The sequence below is a fragment of the Phodopus roborovskii genome, unplaced genomic scaffold (assembly GCF_943737965.1).
Source record: "Phodopus roborovskii unplaced genomic scaffold, PHOROB, whole genome shotgun sequence".
In the NCBI taxonomy this organism is placed as follows: domain Eukaryota; kingdom Metazoa; phylum Chordata; class Mammalia; order Rodentia; family Cricetidae; genus Phodopus; species Phodopus roborovskii.
Genome location: NW_026126517.1, coordinates 45,487,583 through 45,501,058, shown reverse-complemented (window position 1 = coordinate 45,501,058; position 13,476 = coordinate 45,487,583). Strand labels below are relative to the sequence as shown.

The following is a 13,476-nucleotide window of genomic DNA, read 5'->3' as shown; positions in this document are numbered from 1 at the left end:
CCCTGCCTCTCCCCCCTCTCCCCCAGTGCTGGAGTCCTCCCTGCCTCTCAGCCCCCCTCCCCCAGTGCAGGAGTCCTCCCTACCTCTCACTCCCCCCCAGTGCAGGAGTCCTCCCTGCCTCTCAGCCCTCCCTCCCCCAGTGCTGGAGTCCTCCCTACCTCTCACTCCCCCAGTGCAGGAGTCCTCCCTGCCTCTCAGCCCCCCTCCCCCAGTGCAGGAGTCCTCCCTGCCTCTCACCGCCCCCAGTGCTGGAGTCCAGACCTTGCCTCTCAGCCCCCTCCCCCCAGTGCAGGAGTCCTCCCTGCCTCTCACTCCCCCAGTGCAGGAGTCCTCCCTGCCTCTCAGCTCCCCTCCCCCAGTGCAGGAGTCCTCCCTGCCTCTCACCGCCCCCAGTGCTGGAGTCCTCCTTGCCTCTCAGCCCTCCTCCCCCAGTGCTAAAGTCCTCCCTGCCTCATCTCCCCTCCCCCAGTGCAGGAGTCCTCCCTGCCTCTCAGCCCCCCTCCCCCAGTGCAGGAGTCCTCCCTGCCTCTCAGCCCCCCAGTGCTGGAGTCCTCCCTGCCTCTTAATCCCTCCTCCCCCAGTGCAAGAGTCCTCCCTGCCTCTCCCCCAGTGCTTCACCCTCATAACTAGGTAATGGTCCTCCGTCTAGGCATTTCCCACCAGACTCAATCCTCTTCCCAAAGACACACATAGACTAAGCTAAACTACTATGTTCTAGTTCTCCAAATGGCCTCTGTCCCTGCCATAGCCTGGAAACTCACAATCGAACCCCCCCCCCCAACTTTCTCTGGGACCTTCTCTGAGCCAGCCTGTCCCAGGCACATTCCTACTCTGACTTTATCCCTCTAGTTGTGTTAGTTGTGTTACTTCTGTCTCAACCGCCTTCTTTGTTCAAAATAGCTGACTCAGATGCTTGTTGAATTTGTGGGGAGGGTGGGCCCCAGTAACATTCTGAACATGCTTCTAGGTGCTGTGTAGGACACTTCGTTAACTGTATGTAAAGTGGCAATTTGCATATCTGTTTTTGGGACGACACATTTAAAGTTCAGAGAGATTTTTGCTACATGTTCAAGACATTACAGCAAACAGATGACAGGAGGTGCCAGATTTGGGTGTGCCAAAGGTCAACCTTGGGTATCATCTTCAAGAGCTGTCTTTCTCCTCTCCTCTCCCTCCCTTCAAGGCAAGGGTTTGTCATTGGGCCCCAGGGGTCACCAGTTAGGTTAGGCTGGCCTCTCCCATCTGTCTCTCCTAGGAGTACAGGCATGTGTTACTAGGAATCAAATAGCAAGCACTTCACTGATGAAGACCCAGGTCACAGAAATATGGAGAGAAGACTGAAAAAATACAAGGCCCCTGCCTGCTTTTCAGATCTGTAGTGAAAGTTACTGATAACAATCAAATCAAGGAAGATACAGGGCCTCAAATGCTTCGTCTCTACATAGCTGCGGAAGCTATTTTGCTATATCTACCTCATAAAAATCTTTGAAATACAAGGGTTATTAATGGCTTTGCCCAAGCATGAGGGCTGGCCAGACACTGAGGTACTCAGGAGTCATGCTCTTGGGGTGGGGTGTCCCCTCCTACTTGGGGCTCTTCTCTATGAAGCACAGGCTGCAATACTGATCTGATGTTTGGTCTTTTGACAATTTTCACGTAATGAATTGATTCCTACAGTTCATTAACATACCCACTTCCCCTTCTGTGTACACATATGTCTTAATTAGCTGCTCATTGGCTGTTTAATTACAAGAAAACAGCTGACAGCTGCCTTGCGGAATTCTAATGGCAGACTCTTTGGAATGGCTACACATTTGCTTTTTGACAACCAAGATTTATTCATGACTCTGAGTTATCGTGAGTGTTCCTACGCCTGCCCAAAGCATTGCGTTTTGGAATTCAATGAAGAATTGGAAATCCAGGAGACTTTACAAGGGGGTTCTATGTCTGCCCTTTGATACATTTCTGGGGCTGGAAAGAGTCGACTCCTCTATGTAAAAAAAATGCCTTATGTCCCAATTTGATTTATCCTGGAAACTTTCTTTTGGAAATGTTCAGAAAGGCGAGGATGAGTGTGGGGAGAAGCTGGGTAATGGAGGAAAGATGTTAACTGTCAGTGACAGTCATGGAGAAGAGGCCGCAAAGAAAGTGTCTCCATAGACCAGGCTGGCCTTTAACTCAGAGATCCACCTGCCTCTGCCTTCCGAGTGTGTGCTGGGATTAAAGGTGTTCTCTACCACCTCCTGGTTTGAAGTTCAGGTTCTTTAGACAGCCTCATATGCCCCAGTTAGCTGGTGTACAGGTCCCCTTCCCATGGAAACTTGCTTCCATAGATAATGGCCCACCTCCTTATGAAACTGTGTGTACCAATGAGCTCTGACCTGAAGCTTACCCAGGTCTCTTGTTTTTGTGGTGCTGGATACTCAACCAGAAGTATTCCATCCACCTCATTACCAATACATGGCAGAATGGAAAACGTTGATGGCTGAAGTAACAGTTTCCTTCCCCAAATCTAATTTTCATTTTAAAAGGCTGAGCTCTGATCCAGGACTACACGTTTTAAAGCATTAGAAATACAAAATATTGAGTATGAAAAAACATTAATGTTGAAAACTAGACAGAACCAGCTCCCAGGTCATAGGGACTCTTTACAACAGAGTAACAAATAGAATTCATGAAGAGCTATTTGGGCCTAAAGGGAACATTCGTCAAGTTTCTTGCCAGCCAAGCACATACAAAGCTCCACGTACTTTGAAAATTTCCTCAGAGGGGCGAAAAGGGGAGAAAAATGTCTGTTATATACTCTACATTTATTAAAAAACCTTCCTAAAGTTATTTTGTGAGAATGTGTTTATGAGATGATGACTGTAAATTTCCCTGATATTGGCTGGAAGAGGAAGTTTCACATGGGACACCATCCTAGCTATAAGTCATTAATGAATAAATCTCAGATAAATGAATAACACATGGTAAATACAGTATGACATAAAGATCTATTTTACGATTTATATGTATGCATATAAAACACCACCCCCATTACATAACTATTTGATATGTAATGTGGTTTTCCCTTCTATGTCTAATTATATTGCCAGAAAGAAAATAGTCATGGTGGGATCACCTCCACCTGCTTAAGATTTGATAACTGATGACAATGGCACAAGTCTCTTGACTTCCCTGTAACCAGGGATAAAATTGTTATAGTCAGAAACTACAATACAGAATGGATACCATCTCTCTCAAAAGTGTATGGTCTGACACCGAATAAATCACACTTCAGTGGTTTAGTGGCCTTCGTTGTGGGAAGTCACCTGAGCAAGGAACAGAACCAACAGCTGAAAGCCATTACAGAACAGAGGTGTCACATGGACAGGATTTGGAAGGGATTCCAAATAATAGGATCTTAACTGCTATTAGCCTTACTGCTTGTATTTATTTTCTCCAGAATAAACACTGGGCCTTAAAATGTATCGTATGCATGTGTAAATGCACTGGTACTCTGGCAATTCAGGGTTTCCTGAATAGCCTGGTATTAGTGAGCCTTCCAGATTGCTAAGGCATAGCACAGAAGTCACCCTGGATTTTATATTTCCAAATGTTGTATGTCAGTCAGTTTAACACATAGAACACAGGGGCACAGCTGACAGACAGAGGAAGTGTTGAGTTTCTTGGGCAGAATGAAAGAACCTAGGTGGTAAAATGCCTGGGCCATACGCAAAAGTCAGATTTGCTGAAGACCACAACAGAGCAAACACTGATGGGTGAGAGATGCTGTAGGGATGAGAGAGGCCCTAGTACTCCTACCAAAAGCACACAGCTCTGGGGACTCAGAGCTGAAGTTGAGGCAGCAGTCGCAGACAGGTCATTTGCATAGCTAGGTTAGAATGTCAACTTTCTTTTCCAGTGTGGGTAGCAGGGGACATGCAGAGGACATTGGGGGTCTTCCTCTGTTCTCTGATTGCCTGAGACAAAGACTCTCACTGAACTTGAAGCTCATGCTTTCTGTTAGGGTGGCTGGCCAGTGAGCTCTCAGTATCTGCTTCACCAGCGCCTGGGTCACAGAACACACAGCCACCAACAGCCTTTTGATTATTTTTAAACATAGAAGCTAGGTCCTCCTACTCGAAAAGCAAGCAACATTACACACTAAAGCTTCTCTCCAGTTACAATTATTTCATTTTTGAGAGAATTTATTTCAGAGAGGTCAGATTAAAAAAGAAAAGGGTATAGGGTTTTTTTGTTGTTGTTGTTTTTTAAATAAATCCTGTACCGTGAGGCCTTTACCACACAGATGAATAATTCAAAATTCCCCTCAAGTAACAAGTTCCCCACTTCTACAAGGTGGTTGACCTTTTAAACTACAAAGGATTTGGTGATAGGCAAAAGTCCCAAGCTTTGGACAAGTGAGGTGGTTTAGCGGGTAAAGGGACTTGCCACCAACATCGATGACCTGATTTCATGAACCCACATGGCAGAGAGAGAACTGACTTCTTCGAGTTGTCTGCTGACCCACCCCCCATATGCATGCCATAACACCCGCATACCACCTTCCTGCCCCAAACAAATACATGTAATAACTAAAAAAAAAAAAATCCAGCCTCACTAACCTGCAGTCTAGATGCTGTATTTGCATATATGTATATTGGCAAACAATGTTATGATTAGCAGTGAGAGGAAGACTTTTAAAAATTATGAGGCTAATCTCCCCCTCAGCCATTAGTATGTCTACGGATGATTTTCTATATTATGCACAATAATTCTTGTTTTCACTAAAGGAATGTAAACCAAATTCACAGATTCCCCCCCACCCCAATCTTTAAAAGCCTCAGAGCTAATTTGAGTCTGTCTGGCTGTAGCTGCCTCCTAGGATATTTGCATTAAATAACATTTCTCTTACTCACTTTGTGCTATAATTTTAACCATGTCTCAGAACTTCTCATACAAGCAGAAGAATTTAAATCTTAATCAATGGAAATTTGCATAAGTTGGGCGTGGTCATGGAATGACTAAGCATCTCTATCTTCCATTCTCATAGTAAGCCTGTTCTGTGTCCCTGGCCCCAAGTTCTCATCATACAAATGGTTACAGTAGCAATAATGAAGATGCTATTTATTCAAATGACTCTTTTCTGTACTATGGGCTTGTATTTAAAAGTGTCTCTTATTCTTGGAATAGTCCCCAGGCAAGAAGGGCAGGTCATTAAAAGGCTGAGATGTGTCCCAAACAAGGTGGGCAAGTGGTACCAGGAGTAGAGCTCAGTTCTATAATCTGGCCAGGTGTACTAACATCTGGATACCAACAGAAAGACATAGTCACACCAATGTGAAACTTTTCTGAAATTACCTTTTCATACATCCGCTAAGACTAAGTAAAAGGAGGTCTGTGTGTGTGTGTGTATGTGTGTGTGTGTGTGTGTGTGTGTGTGTGTGTGTGTATGGGGGTGGGAGGAGCATGAACTTGCACCAATGGAGGCCAGAATAGGATGTCAGTGTCCTTATCTGCAGTTCCCTGCCTTGTTCTCTTGAGACAGGGTCTCACACTGAATCTTGACATCACTGTTGCAGCGAGGCTAGTTGGCCAGTAAGCTTCTGAGATCTCTGCCCCAGAAAGCTGGGGAAATAGGCATCAGTGGCCACTCCTGGATTTCTCACACAGGCACCAGGGATTTGAATTCAGGTCCTCATCCCTGCATATGGAATGCTATAAGCCCTAGAGGTGTCTCATCAGTGCAATGGATTCTGGTCCCACATTGAAGGAAGGAAGGAAGGAGTAAAGCATTTGTAACTGCAGTAATTATAATTGAACATCACATTACTGACCGTGCCCTGTCATCATCACTCAGAATCTCAAGGAGTTGAATTTTTTGGCAGACTGGAAGTGAAAAATAGAAATGGCAAAGATGCCCTGTAACATAAATAGAAACAACAACAACAATTAAAACAGCTTACCTTGCAGCCTTCACACGTAATGACACCATAATGGATTCCTGACGATTTGTCTCCACAGATCTTGCATGGAATAATTTCAATTTGAGCTGCAACAGAAGCATGCAACCAGTTAATTACATTTTCTTTTAAACACCTTATAAAAGCACTCCCCGATCAGCATTTGTATAGTGAAAACTAATAACCTGCTAAACATTATCCTGCATTAACTATTCATTGCTGAACTGTGAGGGTCCCCCTAGAGCCCTGGACTAAATTATGGCTGCTCGTTATATAATAGCTTTCGGGTTATTAAAATGGGTCATTTGAGAAGGTGTTTAAGAGCCCACAAGAAGACTGGAATCAGCATTTCAAAGGCTTCCAGAACTGGAGAGTTCGCAGTTTGGACCTCAGAGCAAAGCAGATACTAAAATGTGTCCCCTCCCACCCCATCTCATTTTCCATCATTATTTTTAAAAGGTTGTAAATCTGTCTTGGCTGAGCATGTGGCTCTTGACTGGTAGAGAAAAATACACCCCTAAAAAGTCAGGTCTACTTAGGAAAATGATTCAATTCAAAATATTAATAAGTTACATATGATAGGAAGGGCTCCTTACTCATCCTTTAAAAGAATTAATGTAGTTGCCATGTGTTTAAAATTAGTTCATCTTTGTAAGCCAAACCTTTCAGCCATAAAGTTAATATCCTGTCTGAATTTAATAATGATGAATTTTGCCAAACAGGAGAAATTGCTTCTGAATTTTTTTTATGATGGAAATTGATTTTTATTTTTTGGTGCAGCATTGCGTGTATTTTTATACAATTGATTATTTAAAGCTGCTTGCCTCTGGAAAACCAAATGATTAAGATATGACATCGGACTTCTAAGTCCTGGCTAGGCATCTATTCATCTCTAAATAAACACACTGTATTTCCAGTAGAGTCAGAAGAAGCATAGTTAAGAACAAAAATATGCAGAATAGTCTAAATACATGGGCAAAAATAAATAAATAAATAAATAAAAATGCCACATTTAACTCATCTCTTTAATAGGACTTATGTATGGAATCACAGAGTTCAAGGCTGATCTTCAATGATGGTGATGGCCCCATTTATCTAGAATGCTCCATTGTGTTACATTTACATTGCACAGTTTTCGCCACTGGTTATCACCATAACATGTTATCTACAAGTTATATATGCACACAGAATAGTGAGTGTCCTAGTCAACCTCATTTTATGCAGGTATTTGTCTAGGTAGCTTTGTGCCTCCCACAAAGTAATGGTCGCATCCAACGACTCTGCTGAAGGGCATATGCCATAAACACACACACACATGAAATATCACATCCAGGGATATTTTCTGTAACTTTGAACTTGATGCAATGCCATATTCAAATACACGAAGTTCCTGGATAAAAACTCATTATAAACTATGCAGTCTTCTAACCCTCTTCCAAGAAGATGAATACAAGTGTTGTGGGTGACTTCAGCTATTCTAGAAGGAAGGCCCTTTCCCTATGTATTTTTTTTTTTTTTTTTTTTTAGCATTTTTAGCATTGCACCACATGCTTGTCCACTCAAGATTTAGTTGTGTACGTGTGCAGGTTTGTGCATGTGACAGCAGTGCCTACAGAGGGCATCGGGTTCCTGGTAGCTATTATCACAGGTGGAATCACCACAGTCCAGGAACCAAACTCAGGTCCTTTTGGAAGAGCAGTAAGCACTCTTAACCACTGAGGTATCTCTCCTGACCAAATTTAGAGGTTGTCCAAAATCATCTGGAGGCCTACTGCAACTTAGGATGTTTAGAGTTGTGTTAATAAAAGTCCCATTTCCAGGCTTGTCTTGCTTGACTTCCTTGAGGCATATAGCTAAGGCCCCTTATTGAGCTTTCTTCTTAATATCTGCAGTAAAGTCATGGGAAAGGCAGTCTGCAGCACCAGTAGGGTTATGCTCAATGCTTTGCAGACATGTGGCGAACAGAAAGGCATCTAAAATGTGCTATCGGCCCACAATTCTAACCTGGGTTTTCCCACATGCATGAACTAGCCTATAATGAGAACTGGCTGTCTACACCCTGACCTGTGAGAAAGAGAATAATTAATCAGGTGACCCTACTCAGTCTACCTATTAAACAGAATTTATCTGTGAAATACAGATAGCCAACCAGGAGCTGCCTTCTGCCCCTGCGCCACTTCAAACTATCACTGAAATGACACAAGTAGACCTCTTTAACAACCCCCATGCCCCAGCTCAGTGTGTGTCAGCATCAGAAGCACTTGAGGCAGACTGAGTAACATCACTCATCTTCAACCTGGGTCTTTTGAGAACCATTTTCAGAGCATAGAAGTTCAATGGGTAGACCATCTGCCTTGCAAGTAGAGGACTGGAACAGATCTCTAGCACCCTCCTAAAAGCCTGATAGACACAGCAGCCAGCCTGCAATTCCAGTGCTTGGGAGGCAGAGACAGGCGAGCCTCCAGAGCAAGCTGGCTGTCCAGACCGGCTGAATTGATGAGTGTTGGGTATGGAAGGGTATGTCTCAATAGAGGAATAAGATGGAGAGTGGCTGAGAAAGACACATGACATGAACCTCTGACCCTCACATACATGTGCACACATGTGCACCCACACAGATGCAAAACAACAAAGTCATCTTCAGTCTGTCTTAAAGATGGGTGATATGCCTATCAGTTCTATGTAAGATTCTGAAGGCCCTGGGCAGGCTATCTAGGGAAACTAAGTAACACTACCTGAATCAAGTAGGGATGTGACCACTGCTGCTGTGCTCTGGCCAGGAATTAAAGTGGAAAGTGGGATCAGACAGTATAAAAATGCTTATAAAGGGCTCCAGTAATGCTTTAAATTATATACAGGGGGGTCTGATTGTATGCTCATGATAGGGGGAGGAGCTAGAAGTATCATCCCTGCCTTAACACCATGGCCTGGCTGGGGAAGGGCAGCAACTAATGGTAGTGCAGACTCAGGCAGCTAGTATTGCTGGGTTAGGGCTGGGGGCCTGAGTCAGGCTTTGGTACCCTTGGTCTTCTTCAGTCTTGCATAAGTTCAGGTCCTTCAGATCTCAAGGCTATCTAAACCCAAACTGACTGCACAAATTTAACAGAGGCCACAAAGCTAAGAATGAATGGGCTCACATAGACTCACTTGTCTGTCTACGATGGGCCATTCCCCTACACCTCTGTTCCACCATGATGTGCTTAGCCCCTGTGGGCAATGTAGGCTTAAAGAATCAGAATAAGTGTCTCCAGGAACTTCACAGATGGGGGCTGATAGGGTCTCTTCAGAGCAAGGTTCAGCTCATCTGTTTGGTCAGATTAAACTGCTGTGCTAGCTGTGACAAAAATGCACTGCAAGCCCTCTGAATGTCATCCGATCACACATGTTGACATTCCTACAGCAAACATTTGCAACTGAGAGCAAGGCACTTACTCATCTCCCCATTCAATCCCCTCAGCATGCAGAAGCCCCAGCCCTACTTACACCGAATTGACAGACTCAAATGAATCAGAGAGAAGAAAATCATAGTCAATGCCTCCCAGATATTTCAAAGGTTGGTGGCTTTGTCACACCAATTTAGGTTTTCACTTCAATAGGAAAGGTAAGAATCCCTTTGCCTGGCAACCCTGTAGCCTTTCCGTTCTCAACCAGGAAAGCACTGTCTTCCCTGCACACACTCTCTGCACACAAATGATGTATCTTACTACACATGAACTTGGCTGGCATTCCAAAGCATGATCTCTGTCAGACACCACCATGAATGAAAATCACAAGTACACAGACTAAACTGGAGCACATGCGTTTCTCCCAGCCGGTATTCATTGAGCAGTAGATCACCGGAAGGCAGATGTGCTGTATGGTCCCAGATTAGCCTCCCATTGGGCAATCTTGCTATGAAAACTTCTCATTTGCTCATACTATTTTCCTCAGCCCCTTTGCCTGAATAATTTGCTCTTGTGCACTTTAAGAAATTCAGGCAGGATCTCCACGCTTGCAGAGGCCAATTTCTAGAGCTGACAAGTGACAACAGAAAGCCTAAGAATGCCAGCATGCCAACTGATCACGTGATTCTTGAGCTGGGTGGTCACTTAGCATGATAACACACACACAGATATAGATACATATTGCTTTTTATTTCTCATTTACAGGAGAGGCAATCATCAGTTCCCCCTATGGGTGAAAAGACTGCTTAACAGCCTGACACAGGGGCCTGCAAGGTGGCTCAGAGGTATTAAAAAAAAAAAAAAAAAAAAAAAAAGCCCGTGACACTAAATCTGATGATTTAAGTCTGGCCCCTAGGACCCACGCGGAAGGTAAGAACCGATTCCTGCAAGTTGTCCTCTGACCACCAGATGTGTGTCATGCAACATTTGTGCCTATACACACACAAAGTAATAAAACAATTTCTCATCATAGTGCCCTGCCAAGCTAAACAGTCTGAACAACAATCAATGAGCTTGTACTGGGTACACAATCATTAATGGAGGACCAGGTGACATCTTCCAGTAATTTGGATAAGCCTACATGCTATGGGAACCCATGCCAGTAGCACTTCCTGGGAATTATCTGTCTAACATGTAGCTGAAAATTACCACTCACATTTTGGACTACCTTCTCCATTTTGCAGAATTCCAGATAAAATGTTTGACCTTCCAGTGACTTACCTCAGATTTATCAATTCTTAAGCCTAGGCAAATTAGTTAACCCCTCTGATCTCTGCTTCCTAGTTACTGGTATAGTGTGTAAAAGGCAGCCTTTCTGAGATGTTTCCACGTGGTCATTTTATACAGGTATCCTTCCTCTTCAGGCACATGCCGCTTGGTTCTTAGACTTCACATTTGATAGCTGGTTGTTACTGTTGTTGATAAGGAATCCTGCCTTACAGTGGAATGAAATTCTTTCCTCTGGCGTCTAAGCTCTTTGCGAAGTGGGGATAGAGAAAAGCCGCTTATTTTCTAAGGATGGTGGAAGGCAGTTCGTGCAGCCTCCCACACACCAGCGCTTAGCTGCAGCAACAGTGTATGTCACAAACAGTAGTGGGGTGTTTGTGGTTTTTCTGTTGCTTCATAGAAAAAAACTGAGCACAACATATAGAACTGGCTCATGCCAATCATTTTCCATTGTAGCTCATTTGCACATGGTACTTCTGTGTTTGTGGATACAGGTGCATGTGTGTGCACGTGACAGCTACAGGGTGATGCTGGGTGTCTTTCCCCATGGCTCTCTACTTTTTTTGAGATCAGGGTTTTTAATGAACATGGAACTTACCAATATGGCTAGACCTTGGACCCAGGCATGCCTGTCTCCATCTCCCTGCTACACCTAGTTTTTTTTTTTTTGTTTTTTTAACCTGGGTCCTGGTGACTGAACTCAAGTTCTCATTCTCCTGAGGACCAAGTCATCCCCTCAGCACCCATCCTGTCTTGAATTGGACTATATGTATTTGGGGTGACTTCTGGCTTGCCTGAAAAATGGCCAGGGGCCAGACCATGGGTAGAGCTATGATACTATATCTGTCACAAATGTGGATGTCAATCAATTTTGCTTATAAAAAAAAATGGCAAAGATCCACTTGGAAAATGAACTCTCATTTGTACAAATCTGTTGAGGTGGTTTTTCTTCCTGGAAGGCTGAGCATGGGCAGGACATTTTCCTTTCTCTGTTACATATTTCTCTAATATTTGAATTTTTTTTACAACCAGCATGTATTACTTTTGTAAGCAGAAAAACTAATAAAGATTAAAAAGAAAAATCCTAAGGCGTTTGATTTTATTTTCAGTCAAATGGCTGAGTCCTTTGTGGATTAGTCACTTTATTTTATCCCCAGTTTAAAACTGCTGGGGTATTAAAGGCTCCTGCAGCCTCCCACATGGTGGTACACAGCAGCTGGGTCTGTGTGTCAAGGTTGGCTGGCCCATACCCTCTGAGGCTTCACCTTGTGCCTGGGATGCCTTTGGAAACTTCAGGTTTCTGCAATCTTGCTCCCTCTGGTTTCAGGACCTCCAAAATAGTCTGTGCAGGTTGCACCCTGCCTAGGGAAGTCCAGCTGAGAAAGGAGAGGTCCATGTTCCAGCTGGACCCGAGTCCTGCTGAGGAGACCTCTTCTCTGATTGGTCTGCTCAGATGAGCTCATTTTATTGTTCAAACCATCTCTTCAGGTGGCGCCCTCATCCACAGCGTTACAACTTCCAAAGAGCTTGGCATGAGCGTAACACAGAGCTAGGTCAGGAGCCCAGTGGTGACTATTTTGTCCCTCCTGCCTTGGGAGGACTGACCCATCCTTGAAGTTCTGAACAGTCTCCTTTTATCTCTATGGTGGGAGGAGAGCAGCCTGTCACCCTGGACCTGTGGCTTGGAATACAGTGTGGCTCTGTTCCCTGGCCCCCTGCATGTGCCACAGTCCAGCTGCACTCCCAGAAAACTCATAATCAACTTGTTTTGCCATTGTGTCTACTAAATATATGCTGCTTCGAATGCTAGCTTCCCCCCAAGAAGATAGGCTTTTCTTCCCTTGATTTTGGATTCTTTCATGACAGTACTGAAATCATTGCCACACATCACCAAAACAATTAGACCCCTAATTAGGAAAGTTCTACCCCCTCAAACCCCATTCCATAAGCAGCCCCATTGTCATTTTCTGGCAGCAGTAATGACAACTGAGAGTTACAGAGCTCTGTGCGGCTTTTGAAAGTTTTTGACCTCATTATCTTATTTTGACTTCTATGTGCACAGCATCCCTGAAGGAGGCAACTGTTGGCATTCCCATTCTACAGATGAGGAAGGAAAGCCTCGGGAGGGTCACATGAAATCTCCTTCATTCTTAAATATCCTGGAGCTTCATATACATGCATGCATGCAGGCAGACAGACAGACACATAAATGATACCTGGCATGCAGGCAGACAGAGAGACAGACACACTAGTAATACACACAGCATCTCTTTCCAGTTCTGCTTTATTAGACACCATGGATTTGTCACTAGTGGGCTGCAGCTCTCAAGAACAAATGGTAGCAGGGAGAAAGAGCCGCAGAGCCATCCAGCCAAGCCCCTGCCAACCTGTCCTCAACACCTGACTCCCTGGGTGGCCCCCAGGTAAGTCACTTACACCTTTACTTCCTCCACCTATAAAAAGGGACTAATCTTACCTCCCAGGCAGTGGTGGTAAATGAATGCCTTTAACCCTCTTTGAAGATGAAAAAAACCTATATAAACAGGAAGCTTTGGGAAGCTTGGCATATCACTGTTGGCAAGAACTGGGACGCCATGCCCTCACTGCCCACAACAGGTCTACCACAAGGAATCAAAGTACACGCTGCTATAATTTGCACCTATGAGCCAGACATACGTTGAGTTTTAAGCCCTTCATTTCTTGAGGACTGATGGGTCTGGGCATTGCTATGATAGCCTCCACCTGAAAGAGAAAGGCCCCTTCAGATGGAAAAACTCACAGAAAGTGACAAAGCCACACTATTTAAACAGGGCTTGACCAGTCATTTGGGAACACTGATGCCATGACACCCACTTGGTAAA

The 13,476-nt window shown here is 44.2% G+C and overlaps 1 protein-coding gene across 5 annotated transcripts in view; it reads right to left on the bottom strand.

The window, feature by feature from the left end:
* Positions 1-13,476, bottom strand: part of Rora (RAR related orphan receptor A) — a 701,488-nt gene that overhangs the window by 22,954 nt on the left and 665,058 nt on the right. For all 5 annotated transcript variants that reach the window (XM_051197864.1, XM_051197863.1, XM_051197866.1 and 2 more), the window contains one exon: positions 5,949-6,034. In XM_051197864.1, coding sequence (XP_051053821.1) covers positions 5,949-6,034 — 86 coding nt within the window. The remainder of the gene's footprint in view (positions 1-5,948; positions 6,035-13,476) is intronic.